The 23625-nt window shown below is 40.0% G+C and overlaps 1 protein-coding gene across 1 annotated transcript in view; it reads left to right on the top strand.

Moving 5' to 3' along the window:
- Positions 1–23625, top strand: part of LRRIQ1 (leucine rich repeats and IQ motif containing 1) — a 187922-nt gene that overhangs the window by 129017 nt on the left and 35280 nt on the right. The window contains exons 24-25 of the mRNA XM_073327613.2: positions 17454–17586; positions 19517–19577. Coding sequence (XP_073183714.2) covers positions 17454–17586; positions 19517–19577 — 194 coding nt within the window. The remainder of the gene's footprint in view (positions 1–17453; positions 17587–19516; positions 19578–23625) is intronic.

Raw genomic sequence — 23625 nt, 5'->3', positions numbered from 1 at the left:
ATATGATTGGTGAGCCATGTTCATCATTTCTCTTAGGTGGGGAATCAGCTGTGCAAGATGGAGAAACAGAATCAATCTGTTGGAAGTCAGTAATCCTACTGAAAATCTTTAATGTCAGGATCCACTTCTCTTGCTATTACTCAGAAGTTCAGACACTATACTCTGATGCCTTTATTAAGTTTTACTCACAACCGGTGACCGACTGGCATAGAAGTACATGCATCAAGGTACATCTGAACCTCTTGGTGCATATGCACTCTCTGTATAGTCTTCAGATTCAGTGAAAATAACTCATTAAGGTGGCTTCACTCCTGAATGTGCACAGTGTCACAAGGTTAATCTCTATGAGTCATATTGTTTTATATTGTTAGATGTAGCCTGCAGGCTAGAAATTTCTTAATAAGCCTTAGTATCTAATTAGTAATACTTTGTCCTCTGTCATCTTATGATCATTGTCACTAAATTATAGAAAGTATAATAAGAAATATAGAAAACATAATAAGTACTAAGGATAGATTTTCATAAATATTCATTTGAAAACTAACAGGTTCTGCTTTTATCAGTCAGTTTTTATTTAAAGACAAATGTATTTAATTTCTCTAACATTGCAAATGAAAATACAAGTTGTTTTCAGATCACATTAACCAAAAATTAGAGGAAAGATGACTGTGTGGTTACAGCACAGGACTGGGATTCAGGAAAGCAGGTATGAAATCCTGACCCTTGTGAAATGAATAGCTAAACTCCTGTTGTCTTCAGTGGGTCCAGGTTTTCATCCATCCTGGCTGTGACACAGACAACTTATTTGACTTTAGGTATGTCTCTTAAAATATGTCTGTGCCTCAACTTTCTCATCTACATCCACAGACAGAAGGTGTTACTTAAGTGCAAAATGTTGTTATACTGTATTTATTATTACTAGGCTTAACTTAAACCCATGAAAACTGAGACTTAGGACTGCCACTTTGTCTTTAAATTTCTTTGCTATACTAGGCCAAATACATCTGGTAATTTAGGATTCTCTTTTTTGGTTAATATAAGTACGCACTTTAAAAATGTTTTTACATAAACATGTTTAACATATGTAATATCCTATATTGCAGTAATGAAAGGAAATACATTGGAAAATATAAGCATGTAGTAAGTAAATAGCATTTACTTATTGATTCAAATTCCTAGTGGTTGTCTGGATATAATATCTTCAGATGAAAGCTGACAGAAGTGTCATTGAGATTGAGATATTTTCAGTAACCTTTACTAGTGCTGTGAAACAGATAAGCTTTCATTATATCAGGATGTGTATGTCGTTCAAACGGTAGATAAGAATATTATGAAAGGTAGCTAATACACATGGGTATTAGTTGTTTTTAGGCTTTAATAACTTGACCATTTTCAGTTAAAGCATATAAAAAGCCTTAGTCCCCAGAATGCACAAATTGTTTGTATACATCCAATTTCTAAAATCTGGTCTAAAAACACATCAGTAACCATGCTGCAAAATTAATTCTCTATAATTTAACAAATGTTTTCCCATGTTTACAGTAAAAATATAATAATCTCTCCCAGGCACTATATTTTTATGGCAGACTATGGAAGCAATATCTGATTCTTACAGTACTGCACTGGTGAAAGTGACAGAATAATGCATTTCCAAAAAGCATAAGATCTATCTTGAGATGTAATAAAATGCATTTAAAAAAAACCTGTAGTGTGGAAGGGAGTCTGTCTTTTAAAATCATAGTTCTGTAACTTTGTTTCTCATTATCTAGTGTGAGCTCACACAACAGAGCTCTGCACATTGAAATATTTTCTCATTTTAAGGAATTAATGGCTCTCCACAAGCCCTTTAACATGTAAAATGAGTAGGTTACTTGTGTCCAGTACATCCAGAAAGAGCCAGGATAAAATAAACATAAGGAGTTGGATATCTTGGAAAAAATCTGTCATGGGTTTGGGTTAATCATCTCCAGAAGAAATCAACTTGATGCCTGAAACGTAAGACTTCTTGGAGAAAGCAGTAAAGCCTGAGGCAGTGTTGATCTGAAGGAGTGCTCTCCATGGGTCAGAGCTGCTCTGCTGGCAGAGTGCAAACCCAGTTCACAATAGCGGCACGCTGAAAAGTTGCAAAAGACTGCAGGGGCCTTACAGTGCACGCACTCGAGCTTCAATTACATAGTTTTAGTAGCCCAGTTTCTTATTATGAAATAAAACTTTAAAATGAAATCTGTGCCTAATTTGCCAGTCTTCTGTCCATCAATGATAACGTAGGCATTTTCAGTGATCTTGGAATAAACCAATCTTAAAATTGCTTCACAAGCTTAAAAATAAATAAATAAATAAATAAATCCTATTTTGTGAGGTGAGCAATGCAGTGTGCATTGGCGTTTGAATATTTAGAAAGTGAATTTTGTGTTTTATGTTCAGAAGTCTATTTTAAACAGTAAGATTGGGATTTGCTTGTGATTCCAGCACTGTAAGTACCAGCCATGGAGATACTCAGCTTGATACCCTGCTGCCTCACTGTGGTTCTGGTCTTCCAAATTCCATGGTGTTAGCTCCACAGGATTCTGAACTTGACGGAATGTTCCACCCATTTGTTCACTGTCCCATCTCCTCATTCCCTACCTCCTCCCATTTGAAGACTCTAGTCATTTGTAATGATATTAGGTGAACAACAGTAAGCCGCTTGTGAGGCTATCTGACTTTAATATGTTCTCCAGTCTTCTGTGCCACAACAACCTTTTAAGGCCCCAAACTATTTAAAAAAAAAAAAAAGTTAGAGCTTTGACACCTGGGTCACACCTGGCTGCTATGGCAATTTACCTGGCTTTGAGGGAAGGGGGGTAGAGGGGGACTTTACATTTAAAAACAATAGAGCGAGGTCTTCCTGCTTCTTAAATTAATGACTGACTAATGTGGACTTCAATGGGTGGAACAAGATTAGGCCTCATAATTTCTGCAGCCACTTAGGGCAATTTTTTATCATTCTTGAATAAGATAGCTGAACAGTAATTTACAGCATCTGAAGTTTTCTCTTTTTTTTTCTTTTTTTTTTTTTTAAATTTAGCTTCTGTGACCTGGAACTGGGTAACATAAAACAAATATTTCTGCCTCGCAACCAATTTATAGATGAATAAATTGAGTGCAGAGTCAAAATCCACAGCTTTTTACACTGCATAAGGCAGTCATTTTGGATGAATAGACCCCTGAGTACTAAAGCATTTCAAATCCTTTTTCATCTGACCATTCAGTGACCTGATAACTATTTCCTGTCCCTAAGTAAGGTTGTGACCCAGGTCTTCGAGTGCAAAAGACAGATAATTTTAGCAACAAGTTAAATCCAAATGGGTTTGGTTGGAGGGGTTAAGGGAGAGTAAATTTGGCTAAATTCCTCTTTCAATAAAGTTTTACAACATTTGAACTTAAGTCTAATTAAAAATAATCATTGAATTTGTTGCCATGTACTTGGATGACATACGTCCATACTATTTATTTTTTTAAAACAACATGCCAAGGCAGAGATTCTACTTTTACTTTCCAGAAAGTCACTAAACATAAGGAGGTTATCTTACTTAGTTTTGGATTGCTAAATATTCTAAACGTTTAACTCATTTAGATATACAAATAACCTTTTACAAAGGTTACACAGAGCATTGAAGTATATACTGCATGTTCAAAAAAGATCCTCAAGTGCCACATTATGTGATAGTTCACTTCATGAAAATAAGTTAGGAGTGTGCAGAGTTATGACTCTGGGTGAACAAATGAATTCTTAGAAACAATTCCTGTGTGCAACTCCTGTAACAGATGGCAACATGATACATTTTAAATCCACAACAAAGAAAATAAAGTATTCTATAAATGTATATGTTATAATACAAATGCCTCTAATCATCTGTCTTAACTGTTCAAATACCTTTGAGGTTGGATTAGGACAAGAAAGACCTTTACAAGGTCATTTTGTTGAACTGAAAATGTAATTGACTGACATCGCTTATGAAGAAATTATTGGTTTTCTATTCTGTGCATGGGACCTACAGTGTTATGAAGGATTAATTGTCTTAATGAGGTCAGAGATCTACAGCGTTCAAAAAAAGTTGTTTCCTTGTGACAACATTTTTAATATTAAACGCACGTTTGAGTTGTTTTTTTCTTTTTTCTTACTAATAAAGTTAAGGATCAGCAGTATATTATAACTTCTTTTGATGATGTGAAATATTCTTTTAAACAAAACATTGAGAAAAGACTCCAAAATTGAAACTTAGATATTGAAAATATAGTGCTGTTAAATAAAATGAACAAAGCCCTGTACCTTTTACAAGATTCATATAATCTACACAAATAGACCGTAATCATGCTAGATTTAGATGCTTTTACAAGGAATTATAGGTATGGTTAAAAACTATTCAAATATTTTAATAGAGGAATTGTAGAATAATATATCTAGTCATTTTTATATTAACCTTTAGGAGATGTGTTATATAACATACACTTTTCTACTCCATGACTTCAAAATTCAAATTTTAACATGTATAATATACAAACTTTTCAAGTTATGTCAAATGTATATGTCTGTACTGTTTATAAGGAAGGTGTTTTTAGGTTGGCGTTACACCACAGTGCTTCTTGGTGTGTGTGCCTTAAATATTTTATCTTGCCTATGTATATTCAAAAAAAAATTTTAAAAACAGACTATTGAGTTTCAAGTTTTAAATAGGCTTGGAAACAAATCTCATACTATACAATTAATACTGGGTAAAGAACAATGTGAAAATACTATATTTTCCAATTGATACAGTTAGCTTCCTCAGCTGTGACTCAGGAAACTTCTATGCTTGTAAACATTGTCACGGCACTGCAGAGATCATGTTCTACAATAAAATGTCACTTAGATGACCATTCAAATAATTCTTCTATTCATACACTATCAGGTTAAAATTTCTGACATTTTATTATAATTGCATAAATTAAATTATTGCAACTAAAAAGCCGTTGATAAGGCTTGTGTTTAGCCCCCTGTGGCACGTTCAGTATAAAGGAATAAAAATAGCCAGACAAGGGTAGTAATTAACCTCACTTTCACATTAATTATACAGCAAGTGGCATATGCTTAAGCATAAGTTATTTAAGTGGTTTTCAAGTGCAGATTGAGTACCAGGCTTACTAAACTATGAAGGGTCATTTCTCTTAAAATAGTTACATCATTATTGTACTCTAATATGAAGCATTTTGAAGCATATGAAAAGGGGCATCTTTTATAGACATAGTTAAGGATTTAATTGCAAATATACATTTTGTTATTTCTAAACAGTTTAATATGTATATCAAAGTAAAATGTATATAGAGAATTTTCATTAGAAGTTCCTCTTTTATGTAAGAAATTGATTGGGAATTAAACATAAAACAATCAGCTACAAGGTTAAGCAGAGAGTTCTGATTTAACCTCGAGATGACCTGGCCTTGTTTATTCAGATGATGGTTCTAAAAGTGTGCAGAGAATATTCCCTTTTGATACAATTATTTGCTGCAATCCCTGACCTCACTGACTGTCAGGGAGCAGGACTGAATTGGCCCTTTCTCTGATATCGTGACATTGCTTCTGTTGCCTCGATTGTGACCTCTGATTGCAAGATACCCTTGAGAATTCTATATAATAAGCATGACTCCTGATTCTTAGCCAGGTCTGCTTGCTTAGGTTTTGTCAGACTCTGCTTGTAGTCTGGGCTACATATGCTAAAACATCACGTAGGCTGTCATGGTATTATGTGACTTTAGTACACCATTTCTTTTGAAACTTTTTTTTTAAATGCATTTTGCAAATACTAATGTTTGTAAAACTTACTTGACATACATTTCACAAACAAATTCCTTGTTCATTAGATGTCCATCTCATATGATGGATGTGATGGATTTTTTTATATTTGTACAAGCATCAAATAGTTTCATAGTCACTGATTAGTGATATAGTATGTCTTATAATATGTTGTACAAGTTATGTAACAAGAGCTTTGTCTTATTTTCCTGTTCAAAGTGCTTCTTGTTTCCAAGTCTCTCTGCCAGTATGATATACTCGGATGCCTCATATGCATCCTGGCAGCACTGCTAGAGGGTGAAATCCTTATTTTCATTGTACAATTAACCATGTACAAGGAGGCAATACTGGTGAGCTCCCAGACCACCTCAAAGTGAGGTGATCTAAGGTCTGGCTAGATGAAAACTGTAGAACCTGGCTGGAATCTGGGAGAAGGAAAGTAGTAGTATGAACTTTAAGTTTGTTGGATTTCACATATCTTGCTGTTAATTACCTTTTAACTACATTACGTTCTTTTTTCCTGTTTTATTAACCATGGCAGCTAGAATCATGAGGGAGAGGAGAGCCTCTTCTGAGAATGTGCTTGTTTGGGGGACTATGATGCCATCCAGGCATGTCTCTGCATTAATTGCTTCTGCTGCAGCAGCTGAACCAGAGTGGGAGAGCTGCTTGCTTCAGAGGTTTGAAAGGGTATTTTGGGGACTATGATGCACCCACTGATGACAAGTTTGTATGTTTTTCATTAACATTTTTTATCATCTCACTGCAGTGATACATAAGTCTCTGTGAGAATATTTTTAACATGCTGTTTCTAATCAATTTATTTTCCTTTCAGATCAGAGGAGTAGAAGAAATTCTGCTGTAACACAAGACTGTTAAGCATGCACTTACTTTCAGTTATTAGAGTGCATTTAGACAAATGCAACTACCATATGTTGTAAATATTTCTAATTAATGCGGGACTTTTAATTTCTTGAGCTGTTATAAAGCTATCATCATTTTTGTTCATACTATTTTGCTGTTGTTTGTGTTGCAAGAATCTAATAGAATCTGTCTAGTAAGGTTTTATTTTGTATGAATCTCTGTGTGTTTTCTCTTTTTTTGTGACTTGCTTCAGCTCTTCCTGGGAGAAGCCATGGATTCTGGGTTCTCCCAAACAAACCCAAAAGCAGGCATGTGGCATTTCCAGATTTGTCCATTAAATGCCATCATCTCTGCCTTATTACAGAGGTTATTACAGATCAAGTAGCATCTTCTTAATTGGTTTGTTTTGATGGAGATTATTTTGTTGTCATTTTGAAGACTTCTCACCTGAGATGACAGCATTTTACTAGTATAGTTGTAGTCTTTAAAAATTGGAAAGATCATCATATAATTGGACATTCCCTGTACTGGGATAGGGACTGTGTGTTTTGCCTGCTCAGTGCCAGAGACAGGGACTGAGCATATGTAATTGGCATGGAGGTTGCAAGTGAACAGTCAGGAACAAACAGCAGTGAAACAATTCATACTTCTGCATGTATCTCAGCTATGGACATCTTGAAAATTGTTAGAGATGACAAAATAAAACAAAACAAAAAATGAGCAGAGATTAGAGAGACAGGACAAAAGCATCACCTGAAATCAGAATCAGCATCCTAATGCCTGGATTTAACTGGTTCCCTTGGAAACACCCTAATTAAACACATGATCTCCCCATTATTTGTGTCCCAATTAAGTGAACTTGAGTATATTCACTGTAGTTTTAATAGTTGCCCAAATAAGAATAACTAAAAATCATGGGAATTTGTGTACAACTCCAATGAGAATAAAATATTCATCCTCATCTTACAAGCTTAGGTGAGAACTTAGTGAATTAAGCAGTACAGGGTTGTCATTAGCTTAAAGTTAACTTATATTAAGTAGGCATTGTGCGAGTATAATAGTTCCTGCAAAGGACTGTGGGAATTTGGATTCCTGGGTTCTGTTCTCAGCTCTGACTTGTTATTTCTGTCAGGCAAATCATTTAGGCCTGGTCTACACAAAGAAATTGTGCCAATGTAACTATATCTGTTTCTAAATCAATCTCGTTAAATTTGGTGCAGCCTCCTAGATTGACACTCTTAAGTCGTTTTAAATATGCCCACACAAAGAGGAGATGCCAGTTGTAACTAAATTGGTTCAGAAACAACAGAAACAAACCTGTAGTTAAATTGTTGCCATTCCTTTGTGTAAACAAGTCAGAAGACTCTCTTTTCCAAACAGTTGAGGCTTCATTAAGGAACATTTGTAAAGTCCTTTGAACTCCTTGGTGTAGAAATACAAAGTGTTACATTAGGGCTAGAAGAATGTGTTCAAACGACTCTCTTCCTTTCTCAATGGTTCCCCTTGTGCATGGACTGTCCTCCCTGAACTTAACTATAAGATCTTGTCCTTCAAATCCCTCTTTAAGAACTACTTCTGCCATATATAAAGTCACCAATGAATTATGACTTGAAGGGAAGATGGGGATAGTTGGCATTTATATCTATTTATAATGTACAAATTGCAAATACATTTTAAATGGTATGTATTTGATTATACTCGTCTCCACCTACCATGTCACTTGTTTCCTTAGATTTAAGCTTTTGGGGAAAGGGACCATGTTTTCCTATATGTGAATCTGAAATTGAAATCAATACGCCTATTGAAATCATTACAATTCTTTCCATTGACGTCAGTTGAGCATTGGATCAGGCCTTGTTTGTACAATGCACAGCACAATGGGATGTCTGATCTCACTGGTGCCTCTGGGTACTACTGTAATATAAATATTAAACAATAATTCTCACATCCTTTTTCATATACTTTGTGTGTGGAACTTATATGAGAAAATACATAATGATGTAGTGTGATATGACTTATTGCCATATGTTTTTTAATTGCTGCATTTCTCATACTCATGAAGCCATGAATAGTTAATACAATACTCTTATCTAGTTAAATAATACATATTTCATCACAAAGCAATGACCATGACTGACCCAAAAACAAATACTATTTTTCATCATTAACTGAAATAACACCAGATAAAACCCTTCTAAAATGAAACACAAAATATGAATGTATTGATCAGCATAATATACAAGCCCATGTGCATTCATAATTTTACCATATGTTGATAAAGTATACATTTTCTTTACTAAACTTCACTAAGTGTTGTTCTAAAGAAACTGCAATTATAAGTACATATACAAATCCTATTATCAATTGACAAATATTAAGTTATAATAGTGTAATTAGAATATACTTTAGAACAAAATATTTAGATATTAAAAGCAAAATAAAACATACATAAATACTGTAATATATGTTTTTTAAAGTAACAATATAAGGTTTGGTGAAAAATATGCATTTCATAAATAGTATTGGCCAAATATTCATCTGGTGTAAATCATTGTGACTCCCCTGAAGTCATTTTATACTATCCCTACCTAATCATTTCCTTGCTTGTAAGTACTTAGGATGATGCAAGTTAATTACAGTGTTGTCACTTAGTAATCTCCATTTTTAAAAAAAACGTTGGGGTTTTTTAATATCCCAATATTTCCTCCCCTTTGCCCTTCATGCCCCACCAAAGATACAAATTGTTACAATGATTGCTAAGCTGGATAATGTTTCCCAGCTTGCTTTCACCACTGAATCTTAGAGTGGTGGTGAGTGGGAACAAACTCTTCGACTTTGACAAAATGGCTTCTGAGACCCTATTAGGAAGGAGACTTTGCTCACACTAGGCAAACTCCAGCAAGTGTTGTGCTTGCATCTGCCATCCTGGAACCTTCAGGATCAGATCCAAACCATATTCAAATAAGGAAAAAATAACAGGCTAACTGAGTGTATCTCTGTCTAGGCCAAAGAATAATCCTAAACCAAGGAGAGAAATCCCCGCCCAACCTCTTTTTGGTACTCTAGTCTCACACTCAAAATCTAGGGGTAGTAGAATGGGTTTATCCGTACTACTATCGTGAAACCACTTCCTTCCACTCAGTGACAATGCTGCTTGTCATAAGCCTGTGCTTCAAAGTGGAGGCACTTTTCCATTTGTATTTCAAACTAGGCTCTGGTGCCTCCATTCTTGTTTTGCTACCTTGCATCTTAGATTGCTTACTTTTGCTGAATGTTGGCTTCTGCTTGTTTTCCCTGAAAGAAGGTGCTGCACTTGTACTGTCTGCTAGTGTGCCTAACAAATTTCTGGGATATGAATATAGACTTCAGCAAATTCATGGACCCTTCCTTTTGAATCATGTTGGGAACATTCTTTACACTTTCTGTAGCAAAAAGCAGCCGCCTTTTTGGTAATTTATTACTATTGTTAAGTGTGTGGGCGAGCTCCAAGCTTTGATATCTCATCCCTCTCTTACAGTTCTTAATAAAGATAAGATAATGTGTTTCAACTTCTGAAACAGTCCATCCATCTACCCCACAGACTCTGTGATGGTCCTAGGGCAAATTTGCTCTATAAAATGAATGTAATGCAGGTATTCTGTTGTTAGCTGGATAGGACCTAATATTTTGGAAAGTCCTGCAGATGACGTATTGCATTTGACAATTTTCTTAGGTGTTGAGATTGTGCAAATTGATCATCCTCACCAAGCAGATCTATTATGTACTCTCTGGAGTTCAACTACCGGATGGCCTTAAAGCCAACTCTAGTAGAGTTAGGGCAGCTTCTACAGACTCCCAGTGTCCATCTCTAAGATTCACGGAGAGACTTCGAGGAATTGGATGCATATTTTTACCCAGAATTATTCATTATGTTGAGGCTATATCAGATTAATGTTTCCATCCTTCCACTAAGCACTTATCAGTCACCTAACATAGTGGATTACTTCTGTTGTTAATCTCAAGAGTTTGAGAAATGTAGAAGTAATTTCATAAGGGAGAAACTGTAATGAAGTTTGTGGCTCATTTCTGGTTCAATCCCCAGTTCAATATTTAGCCAATTGAGGGCTCCATAATCCTCAGAGAGGATGACCTGAGGTCATTGGGGACAGGATAGGGTGGAGACCCAGAGACACTGGGAGAGCAGAATCAGCAGGCCAGAGGCGGTATCATGGTAGTTGGCTGCGGAAGAGAGGCTTGGAAGCTGGGACTGAAAGGCTGACAGCCAGACTCGCTCTGTTGCTGGCAAGGAGGCAACAGTTGCACCTCCCAGGGAGATACAGGTAGCGGCCTACAGGCCAAGAGGATAGGGTGGCAAGGTTACAATGTGATGATGATATTGATGAATTGGACTGCTTTTAGGAGCTGATCTGAGGACTGTTGGTGGTTTGATCTTTGCATTGTAACATAAAATCATTGTGCTTAGGGTGCCATTGTGCACCTGGTAGTTTCTGGCGGCGCTGGTAAAGCAATTATGTGTTACTTGAGGTGTGTAAATGTTGATTGTTTTTTTGTTCATTGTTCTCCCTGTCAGTCTGTCTGTATCCATCTGTTCTGTCTTGCCTTATCCTTAGATTGTAAGCTCTTTGAGGCAGGCATTGTTTGTGTTCTGTTTATGCAGTACCTAGCATAATGGGGTTCTGGTCCATGATTTAGGACTCCTAGATGCTATGATAATACAAATAATTTAGTAATCCACCAGGGTCTGGCTGCTGAAGAGTTTAGTGCTTGTAGCACCTTCAGCGCTTGCCTCCGAGCACATAGTATAGACAGTAAGATATCTAGGAGGAGCTGGTATGCCACAGCTCTTGCTGCTGTACCCTAGAGCAGCAGTTCTCAAACTATGGGGCTGGGCGCAGGAATGTGTCAAGGGAAGTGTGAGCTGTGTGCTGCTTTTTTTTTTTTTTAAGAGCTCTGGCTGTCAGCCCCAGGTGGCTAGGGCTCATGCAGAAGGACCGTGCACACCTGAGATACGGGGATAAAGGGGAATTGCTGGAGCCTTGCAACCTGGGCCCGGGCACTCTTTCCCTCACCCTACCCCCATCCCTCACCTGGAGGCAACGGGGCTCTGGCTGCCAGCCCCGGGGCACTAGCAGCACAGAAGTAAGTGCAGGGTGTCAATGGGGCACTAAGTCTGCTGTGAAAAGTGATATTCGTCAATATCACTTTTCACATTTCTCCCCTTACTTCTGTGCTGCTGCCAATATGGTGCTGCCTTCAGAGCTGGACGCCCAGCCAGCAGCCACTGCTCTCTGCTCTGCCTTCAGAGCTGTGTGGCGGATTATGTACTTGTGGAGGGGGGTGGGATGTAAATGACTACAGACACAAAAAAGGGAGGCCTGATCAAATAAGTTTGAGAACCACTGGCCTAGAGGAATATCAGCTGCAATATGGCACTTCATCAACAACTTAATTTTCCCAAATATGCCGTATGGCCTCCACAGATCCATATTTGCCCCTTCCTTCTGTCACTCCAATTCTGTGTCTTTGGTGTTTTTCTTTATTTCAGATTGAAACTGAGGCGGGGGGGGGAGCCTCTTTGCCTTTTTTATCACTTCAAGCTTGGCACCAGTCTGCATGTGTAGCAACAACATGCAGCCAAGTGCTCTCAACGTTTTTGAACCCTTACAACAAGACACATGGGCTCTAAATGGATTTGTGGAAATGGATATTTTGGAACATCCAGCTACTGATAGTGATTTAATTATGTTATAGCTAGGCTTTGCAGAATTTGATTTTTATTCTTTTGTAATTTTGACAGTTAATATTGTTTATTTTAAGCTTTTTTTTTAGATTTTATCAAATTACATTTTCATTTTTATGCAAAATTATGTTTTAGCAATTTTTTATTTTCATCTATTTAAATTTTCACTGTTGCAGAAAGTATGGGGGAGCAGACCATCATTATTTAATGACAGTAGATTGAGAGATTCAAAAAGTTAGCTTTGTCATTTGTTAAAACACAAATTATCAACATCACATCAGCATATACAAAGTAAATATCCTTGAATCCAACTCTAAGACGTTCTCAAGCATATTTTTCTTACTTTGTCTATCTGAAATTTCCGTTATTATTGCTGCAGATATTTTTGTCAGTTTGTGTATATGATGAAATCTGTGTTTGTTGACATTTACCTATAAAACTGTAATCCTTACAAGCCTAGCTATAGCACTAAGTAAATGCTGTTTCAAAGTATTTTAGCAAATGCACTTGACACATTTCTAACTTGGTTGATTTTGATTTTTCTAATTGTCCACATATTTCAGTTCACACTAAGGACTACGGTGGTCGGGAAAGAGAGGAAGAATAGTCCAGTGGTTAGGGTGCTAGCCTGGGACTTGGGAGACCCAGCTTCAATGCTCTGCTTTGCCACAGACTTCCTATGAGACCGTGGGCAAGTCAATATCTCTGTGTATCATTTCCCTATCTGTAAAATGTGGGCAATAATACTTCACTACCTTAGAAGGTTGTTATATGAATAAATATATTCAAAGATGATAAATAAATTAAAAGATGCTCATATAACATGGTGACTGGGAGCATATAGGTACCATAGATAGAAAAATAAATTGCCACTCTGATGATATGCTACTCATATTTTTTTTTCAATTGTTTTGCTCCTAAAATGGGTATCTTGTATCTGTCACTTGATGCAAATGTTTATAATCACTTCAAATTATGGATTCTATTGAAAACTGTTATGCTTTGCTTTGGAGCTACAAATGGTATTGCCATGATACCTGTCTTCTGTTTTTCCTAATGCAGCCTCATAGATTTCAAGAATCTAAATGTTAGATCAAATGCTGGCACAGATGTTACAAAGATTTGATATTCATCCAGCATACAAGAAATGAAAGACTGCTTTCTTTCTAAACCTTGCTTTGGAAATAGTAGCACTGACATTTTGTGAGGGAGTTGAATTATTCCTATGAATCTGGAAAGTTACAGAGCAGTTAGAATCTTAGTCTTTCAGCATTTATGTAGTTTACTTCTGTCTTACTTTTCTTCTATGTAATTCACTTGATAAACCATTTGCGTCTGGCTATGCCAGGTGCAGAAGCAAAAAAAAAATAAATCCTACTGTTTTGCCGCACATACCTAGTACAATATGGCTCCTTTAAAATGTCAGTATTACAAGGTGACATGCTGATATTTACCAGAGCAATGCTGAATATAAATGCCAGAATGGAGGTTGTCATCTGTGAAGGAGTTAAAATGCATCTACTCTTGGCAATAGATACATTCTATAATTCTCTACTTGTTAATCTTGGATTTTTCATGATCAAGGAGTAACAGTAGTCCCCAACTTTAGGTACTAATTTTAGTCCTGGTATTTATCGCTAGAATCTCAATTGTGACTACCCAAAACAGTGGCTAGGTCATGTTTTCTTAACTCTGTTTCTAGACCATAAAAATCACACAACCTTCTCAGAAGAAAAAAAAATCTTCCAGGTAATTTTACTATGAGAAAACTGAGGTGTCATCTTTAGCTGAGATATGGTATTATATGGAGGGAGGCAGGTTAGGAGTGGAGAGGTAGATTTTTTCAATTTGTCAGGTACCTGAAGTCATGTGAGTAGAAGAGAGCACCCAGAGATAGAGTGCAGGGGAGGGGAATTGAGACAGCTAGCAAGAAAACTGAAATGGGGAGGAGGAGTATGGCCTCACAAACAAAAAGTGGAACTGATTTTACCAAGATATTGGACTCTGGCCCTATTTGAGTCCTCACTTTTTGAGGATCAGAGAGACCAGAGCATGCTTGCATTATGAGAGGAGAGCACTGGAGAATGATGGTGGGGGTCAAGGGAGGTCAGGATGTGAAAAGGGTGGAATCACACTAGGGCAGGTGGAGGGATTAGAGGAGAGCAGGAGGGGGAGATTGTGGTAGCTCTTATTGATCTTCTCTTTGAAATCTGAACAATCATGTGGAGAAGGAGAGGGAGAGAGTTTTGGGACAGAATCAAAGGTTGTAGTCCTCATTTTACTAGATTCTGGCTACGTATGCTTCAGTTACTTTCTGCAGGACTCTTGCTGTTGTGAATGGGTCAAAAAATCTGTGTACGCAGTACTCTGTGTTAACCTTTTCCTTAGTACATTTGTAAGTTTCTGGGTGCTTTTTGGTTTAGAGTTCAGTTTCATGGTCAGACATTGCTTTCCCTTGAGAAATTTCCATCTTATAGCTCTTTCATTCACCTTCAGACGTTAATTGGGCTCACTGGGAAACTCCTGGACCGTGAGTGCATAGTCAGGGCAGCAAGCCTATGGTGCCACTCAGCACTTTGCCTGTGCTACTGCAGTTACGCTACTTTTAGTGCGCTGGGAATCACCCCCCTGGTTCCAAGGGTAGACGTAGCCTGAAAATCCCCACTCGGCACCCTGCGTACTTTCTAGTTGCCCATCCCCCCACTAGGGGAGCAGCTAAAGTTCTTCTGAGCTGGGGAATGCAAAGGTTCAAAACTACAGATTAAATACAAATAATATTCTAAAATATTATTGTCAACGGTGTTTACCTTGCTCTTCAACTGCCAACGTTGGGCTAGGTTCCTAGCGCTTTAGTTAGGTGTTAATAGTTACGCCTCAGGCATTACTTTCCAACTTAATAAGACCAGAGAAATAAGTAACATAAAACTAGAGACCTGAAATCACCTCCCTATATTTTTTTATGTTTGAAAGATTCTTCTTAGACCAGACATAATCCTTTAGAGACCCAAGTGAGTTGATCCCTCAATTTGCACCCTCAGTAAGCTGACTACTTGAACAAAGTCATCCTCTAGAGTCCAAGTTCCATGAAAAAGGTTGGACATGCACAATTGTGAGGATATTATCTAGCCCAGAGAAATTTAATATTGAAATATTAAAGCATAACAGACTGCAGTTGTGTGTTGTGCGTGCTGACTGTTAATTGACCGCACCTAAAAATCACTATTGTATTGAGTTTTCTAATCTTAAATGGTTAAAGTGCATGTATCATGTAGGTAAAGTGTAATAGATTGAAAGCTTAGAAATGATCCCTTAATGTGTGTTATTTTAATGTTTCTGAAATTAATTTAGTTTTCTTGTATTTCCTAGTGGTTAGAGCACTGGACTGGGACTTAGGGGTCCTGGGTATTATATTTCTGGTTCTGCTCCTGGCCCTACTAAGAGACCTTGGTCAAGTCAATTTACCTCCCTGTGCCTTAGTTTCTGCATCTGTAAAATGGGGAACAACGATACTGACCTCCTTTTGTAAAGTGCTTTGAGATCTACTGATGAAAAGTACTACATAAGAGAGAGGTGGTGTTATTATTACTGTCATTTCTCTCTGAATAGTCAAAAGTTCCCTTTAACCTGGTATTCCAAGAGGAGTTTATGTTTTGCAAATAGATAGGCCTGATTGTCAAAGATGGTGAATGCCTATAGCCCCAAATGATTTCAGTGGGATTTGTAGGTGTTCAGTACTTTTGAAAATCAGGCCACAAGCTGTCAGAAAGCTAGAGTCCTAATTTAAGAATGCTGTCAGGTAAATAGCATTTTATTACTATTGATATATCGGATCCCCAAACACATGATATTTGGTATGGGTGGTTTTGAAGGTTCACAAATGGAACAAGAGTGGTTGATTAACATTTATTATTTTTTTAATATATTATTTTTTCTAAATAAGTAAAAAGATTGTAACCTCAAGAAAAATATTCAAGACATTAACACTGAGATTTAAGTGTGTCAATATATTTTAGGGAGAGACAAGAGAACAGAATTTTCTTATGCATTACTAAGCAGTTCCTGCATAGCATTTGCCAGTTTGAGAAAACAAAAACTGTGTTAAATGTAATATGGAAAGTGGCCATTGTGTTAAATAGCAGATGTGATTTAAAAATCAGTTCATACATTTGTCAGTTTAATGTACATACATTTATCTTGATCATTTCCTTTTTTAAGTAACTGGATGTCAGAATGTTTTGCATTGCTATGAATAAAACAATTGGCAATATTCCCCAGACATAACACAGTCAGAAATCCAAACCATACACGTAGCAAATAATTAACAATAATTTGGAAAACATAACTTGCCAGTTAAAAAGAGTATGTACTTTTTATTATAGCTTATTGTGTATGCGACTTCCTCCCTGTCTCTCTGCCCTGCTTTCCCCCCAACACTCAGAGGTAAGTTTCAGCAGTTGTTCCAACTCTTCAGCTAGATTTCCCCCAGAAAAAAAAAAACCTTTGCTAATATATAGTTAAGATTTATTATCTTAACATGAAATGACTGTTTGGAGGCAGCTGAAGCTGAGAGTTGGGACCACTATCAGTTGAGGCTCTGCCAACTTCTTGTGTGACTTTGGGCAAGTCACGTTTGCTTTGGTTCCCTATTTGGAAAATGAGCATAATAATAATTCCTACCTTATGGGGGCAAAGTAAAGATAAATTCATTAATGTTTGAGAAGCATCTAGATGCTGCACTAAGCAGGGCTGTAAGTTCCTAGATAGAATTTTATTTCCCCAGCTACTGCAGAAGGATGCTCTGCAATCTTCCCCTTCCAGACACTTTTCTTCAAAGGGTCAAGATTTTATCCTAAAAAAGAATAATGTTTAAAAGTAATTCAGAGGGCTTTGGACTCTTTTCAGGTTATGTGGATAATTGCTGGTTTGTTGACTTCCTCAAAATCATCTTCTGATATTTGCAGAGTTGGATGATTGCTCTTTTACTCTCTCTTGTTCTCAAATAACAATGGAAGATGAGGATCTCTTTCTCATCCCCAGGGAGGGAAGAAGATATTGTCCACTTGGATACCACTTCAGCTGAGAAATTACAAAGGAGCAAAGAATTTACATACCAATGGCTTCACACACAGGTCGGAGATTATGAAGCAACCAGTTTGAGCAATGTTAAATGGTGAGTTCATTGGCTTTTAAATTAGATTTGTGTATGTTAAATACCTCTTGTAAAGTGAAACCTAGGTGTATTGTCCTAAAACAAACATGGCTTTATAGCCAAAGGCCTGCACATCACAATACCAGGTCCCAAACAAGTTTCAGAGTAGCAGGCGTGTTAGTCTGTATCTGCAAAAAGAAGAGGAGGACTTGTGGCACCTTAGAGACTAACAAATTTATTTGAGCATAAGCTTTTGTGAGGTACAGCTTACTTCATCAGATGCATTCAGTGGATGAACTTTTCACCACAAATATGAGGAATTGTATTCTATGAAGAAAATAGGAAAAATATATGTTCTTCACGTGGGGCATAATTTCCTTGTTATATAATGCATTCAAATTATTTTAGTGTAATAGCTAATTAGATACACTGTACATACGTTGTTAGGATATGTTAAGGAACTAATTAAAACTTTACAAATGGATAATATGTATTTTTATTTTATCTTTGAAACACAGAGAACAAATTAAGAAAGTACAACCTTGACAAGTCTATACTACATTTGGATAAGGGGTTGTAAAACGCCCCTCCTCTGTATTAACTTGTTTTGGTTATTAACTAGATAAAATACAAGTATAGATTTATTAAAAATATTGTTGCTCCTTAAACGGAGATGTTAACATAAACACAGTGCATTTACCATTTCTTGTTCATGAAGTCAATAGCCAATAAATATTTGGCCATTGAAGTCACTGCGAACTGCAGTGACTTTTCTTTTAAAAAGAAAAATCATGCTAGTATGCTTTATTTAACCTATTTCTTTAAGAAGCAAAAATACTAATTTCTGAAGAAAACTACTGTACTGATATATTTTTTCACTTAGAAAAAATAATCTTTCTCTACATTGTTATATTGTGTATATCAGATGAGTAAGTAGCAATAATCTCATAGTGAGCTTCATGGATTCCAGGTGTTTAAGGTGATTTTTCACTGCTTTTGATTTTAAAATGAAAACATTTTGCAAAGGAAAACAGGATGATTTTCAAAAGTAAGAAAATATGTCCGCCGCAGGAAAAGTTTTAAAATCTGAAGTTACCTCTGCAAATGTGCGTATTAGGGGTGCTGGAACAATTTTTAAAGTGGGGTGCTGAGAGCCATTGAACCAACTGTAAATCCTGTATATGATGGAAACCACTTCAAGTCGGGAGGTGTGGTAGAACCCCTAGTTCCAGCACCTCTGATGTGTAGGACATTAATATTAGTACTAGAGAGACAAGCTGGATGAGGTAATATCTTATTGGACCAACTTCTATGGGTGAGTGAGACAAGCTTTTGCGCTGATACAGAGCTCATCTTTAGGTCTCTGCCACATCTGTTTCAGAGTGTCACATCCTGGGACCAACACAGCTACAACACTGTATATCGATATTTTGTCCAATCCTGCTCCTATTGAAGTTAGTGGCAAAACTCCCATTGACTTCAATGGGAACACAATGTGTAAAACAGCTGATAGACTTAAACAACTTCATTGTGACAGAAGATAAATATAACAACTGATTTGATTAGACCTGATAATTGTGAGCCTGAACCAAAGCCCACTGAAGTCAAAGGGAGTCTTCACTTTCTTCAGTGGGTTTTGGATCAGAGTCTATGGCTGTAATTTATACTTATTCAGCAAACCGCTATATTTTTTGTTTCCAGTCATTGACTGATTTGCATTTTGAGAACTACGTGTTTGGCTAGCTTGAAATAACTGATTACTATATTTGAGCTACTCAGATGTTTAAAAAATAATATGCCTTGATATAAAATAAAAATAATCATTGATCATATTTAACTGAATATGTTGCTTTCTCTATTGAGCAATAGTACTTCCAGGAAGGTATCTTATCGAAATCTGTATAGTTAAGGTGTTTCTGAAGTATTTGCTCTGTTTTTTATCACTACACAGCAATCGCTTCTTGCCTGACTTAGATCCAGACATACTCAATGGTGGACGAGTTCAGCTAGTGGTAAGATGTTTGTTTCACTGTAAAACTTTCTAAAATCAGCACTTAAACCTTAATAGCTGATATTCCCAAATATGTATGCAGTATGAAAAACAAGCATGATCTTTTTTTTTTCTTGAATATAATCCTTTTATTTAGTCCAAAATTTCCTCTTCCGGGGCTAATCTGCCCGAGATCTAGGGGGCCAGTCTCTGCTGTCTCTACTTGTGCAGAGACGTTAGGGTGTGAGTCAGACTCGGGTGCTTCTCCCTCTTGGGTGGCCTCGTTTTCAGCTGCTTGGGTCCGCCTACCTACGAGAGCGATCCTCTGGCTTTGGGCCAGTATTCGGGTTCCCAAGGCCTTAGCTGCCCTTCTTTCCCTTTTCGTCTTTCTACGCTGTCTGGGAGAACAAATCTGGGGGGATATTTCAGAGAAGGTTGTGGGTTGACAGTCTACCGTGGATGCCTCACTACTTTCAGGGCTTCCCCCTTTCTCCAATTCCCCTACGGGGAGTAAGTCTCCAAACCCTGGGAAGTCCCTCCCTATGAGCACCGGGTCTGGGAGTTTAGGGACTACCCCTGCTGCTACCTCAGTAGTGTTCCCCTGAATCTCGATTTTTACTGGGATGGTGGGGTAATAACCAACTGTCCCATGGACGCATGCTATCCCCGTACACTTAGCTCACAACAGCTGACTACGCTTCACGAGCTTCCCTGAGACAAGCGTGATAGCACTCCCCGAATCAACCAGTGCTGTGGTCTCTACCCCATTTAGCTTCACTGGTCTAGTGTACATATGTGGGGTTAATGAGACCCCCCACAAGGTGGATTAGGGAGCATGGGTCTGCCCAGTTCCCCAGGTTACACTGTATAGGCTCCTCGGCATTGGAACACTGTACAGCTATGTGTCCCCACTCCCCGCAGGCGTAACATCTGTATGGAGCCCTAGGCATTCCCCGGTCTCTTGGTTTGGGTAGTCTAACATCACAATCCTCTTCCCCCTCAGTGCTCCGACTCTTTGTGGCTTCTGGTGGGCCTTCAGCCCCTCTCTCTTTGCACCTGGGTTCTCCTGGTGGCCCAGTCACCCGAGCTCTAGGGCTTGGTGCTGCTAGTTTAACCCAGGGTGCTTCTTCCTTAACTGGTCGCTGTCCTTCGCCTTTCTACCAGCACAACAACCTCGTCGTAAGTGGAGGGTTCGTTCTGGCTTACCCAGGCACGAAGGTCTGGCGGTAGTCCTCTCATGTACTGGTCGATTACCAGAACCTCTAGTATCTCCTCCGGACTCAGGGACTCAGTTCGTAACCACTTTCGTGCGAGATGGATGAGGTCATATAATTGGGAGCGCAGGGTTTTGTTTTCCTGGTACCTCCACTCATGATATTGCTGGGCCCGCACTGCGGTCGTTACCCCAGATCTGGCTAGGATCTCTGCTTTCAGCTCGGGGTAGTCTGCCGCAGCCTCTTCAGGCAAATCATAGTAGGCCTTCTGGACCTCCCCACACAGGAATGGAGCGAGGATGCCAGACCACTGTTCTCGGAGCCAAGCCTCCCGCTGGGCTGTCCTCTCAAAGGCCAGGAGATATGCCTCACATCATCCTCCCATGTCATTTTCTGCAGCCAATTGCTGGCCCGCATGATCTGCGTCCCATCGTGGCCGCGGTTCAGCTCTGTAAGGTCCTTTACCTGATTTACCAGTTCCCGCAACATAGCCCAGTCTTGAGCAGTCTGGTCCATCAACAGGCAATTAGTCTCTTGCTGGAGCCCCACTGCCTCCTGTCAGGCAGCTGCCTGGATACGAGTAGCCTCCTGCTGGGCAGCCGTGGCTTGTGTCAGTGCCCACACAACCTCCTTCATTGTGGTGAAAAAAAATAAAAATAGACCCTCTTCCTTTTTTTTTTTTCCTTCCTTCCAAACACCCTCCTTCTTCCTCCGTGCTCTGGACACCAGATCCCACTGCCGACACCAGTTGTGACAAAGTTCCTGCTGTACCTTGGTGGGTCTTGTGCTTATTGGCAGATTTGCTCGCCTTGGAGCTTCACGGCAGCCCTCAGCTTGGCTGTTTTTCTGAGCCCACAGTCCAGGTCAACGACTCCTGTGTCCAACCAGGAGTTGGGAGGATTTGGGGGGAACCCGGGCCCGCCCACTATTCCAGGTTCCAGCCCAGGGCCCTGTGGAACGCAGCTGTCTAGAGTGCCTCCTGGAACAGCTGTGCGACAGCTACAACTCCCTGGGCTACTTCCCCATGGCCTCCTCCCAACACCTTCTTTATCCTCACCATAGGACCTTCCTCCTGGTGTCTGATAATGCTTGTACACCTCAGTCCTCAATAGTCTGTGTTCTCGCTCTCAGCTCCTAGTGCCTCTTGCTCCCAGCTCCTCACATGCACAGCACAAACTGAAGTGAGCTCCTTTTTAAAACCCAGGTGCCCTTTTTAGCTTTCCTTAATTGATTCTAGCAGCTTCTTGATTGGCTGCTGGTGTTCTAAGCAGCCTGTCTTAACTGTCTCCAGAGGGTTCGTGATGTTCTGGAACCTTCCCTGTTCCCATACCCAGGGAAGAGGGACCTCCTTCGCTTGCTGCTCAGCTATCTCCTTTTCTATCCTCTCCTCCTGGCCTGGGCTTTTCTTACTTTTTGACCCTGCTTCAGTTCCCACCCGCCCCCGACTGGGCCAGCCGCTTTTTCTTCGTTTTGTTTTTTTTTGCTGCCGTTCAAGTGCTGGTCGGCTGCCAGCCCCCTCGGACACTGCTACTGCTCCAGCTGAAATCCCCGGGGTGGGGGTGGGGGTGGGAGACTGCCGACCCGCTCCCCAGAGGAGGGGAGTGGAAGCCCCCAGACCCAGCCGTTTGCTGTTCGTTTGTGGACCTGTAATTAACCAATAAGTTATTTTTTTCTTCTTACCTACTTGGCATTTTTTGGAATGCTCCACAAAGCCCGGGAGAGAAGGCAGCCGACAGAGGAATCGCCCAGGAAAGCTACAAATCATCGTGGAGGGGGCCGTAAGACTGAGAAACTTTTGAACTGTACTCGTGTGGGGGGAGTTTGACTGTGTCTTAACTGCGTTTGTAGGGGCACAGGGGGTGTGGCAAGGAGCTGGCCCCCGATCCATCGGTGCCCCCCACAACACTACTACAACCGTCACAGGCCCCCCCCCCCCGCTGTCCGTCCCTGCTGGCAACTTGCCATCTGCCTCTAGATTCAACTGCTTGCTCTGAATTCCGCCGCCCGGACCGGAAATGACAGCCGACCAAACGAGACTCTTTGGACAAACGCGCATGGGTCCATGTCCCCCCACTCCCTCCCCCTGGACTGCCCACCGCTCAGTTTGCCCCTACTACCTGATCCCAACTCCTGTTTCCTCCCCCTGTCCAGTCCGACCCATTTGCCCCCGCCCCTGCCTGCAGCCCAACAGGGAGAAGTGGTTAATCTGCTTCCCCCCCCCCCCCTTCTGGTGTCTCCCCATCTCTCCCTGCTCACGATGGCAGGGAATGAGAGGGGTGAGTCCCCTCTAACAACCTCAGCTGCCCCTCCTCCTCCTACCCCCCTGCCCAACCCCCAAGCCTCCCTCCCCCCCCCACTGCTGCCAAAACACCTGACACCGCCCCCGCTGGGGCATCGGCAGCAGGAGGCACCGGGGCGACTACTGATGCTGCTACGCGTACTGCCCCCCCAGATTCTAGGAGAGCCCCCCTAGTTGGCCGGAAAGGCCAGGGTGTGAAGAAGGGAAAGGGCCCCGCTACAACCACCAGGCCCTCCATGGCAGGGGCTACCCCCACCGCTGTGGCCTCGTCATCGACCATGGCGTTTCTCCCCGCTGTTGCCTCCACCAGCTCTGCGAACGTCCCTCCCGCAGCCCCAGGGCATATGCCCGGGTGGTAGCAGACCCCCCACCACCTGCCGCCTCATCATCTCGCCCACCCACCACCTCCGCTACCATCAATAGCGGCCAGGGCCCCTTCCTCACCATGACCAGGAAGCACGGCGTCCGTTGGCTCCTGGTGCCCGCCTTGCCCCACGTGGAGACCTACGTGCGGGCGTTGGCGAGGGTGGTAGGACCCACGGCTATTGTAGCGGCCT

The sequence above is a fragment of the Lepidochelys kempii genome, chromosome 1 (genome assembly GCF_965140285.1).
Source record: "Lepidochelys kempii isolate rLepKem1 chromosome 1, rLepKem1.hap1, whole genome shotgun sequence".
NCBI classification, from domain to species: domain Eukaryota; kingdom Metazoa; phylum Chordata; order Testudines; family Cheloniidae; genus Lepidochelys; species Lepidochelys kempii.
The sequence above is the reverse complement of the archived record's forward strand: the minus strand, read 5'-3'. Positions and strand labels throughout refer to the sequence as shown.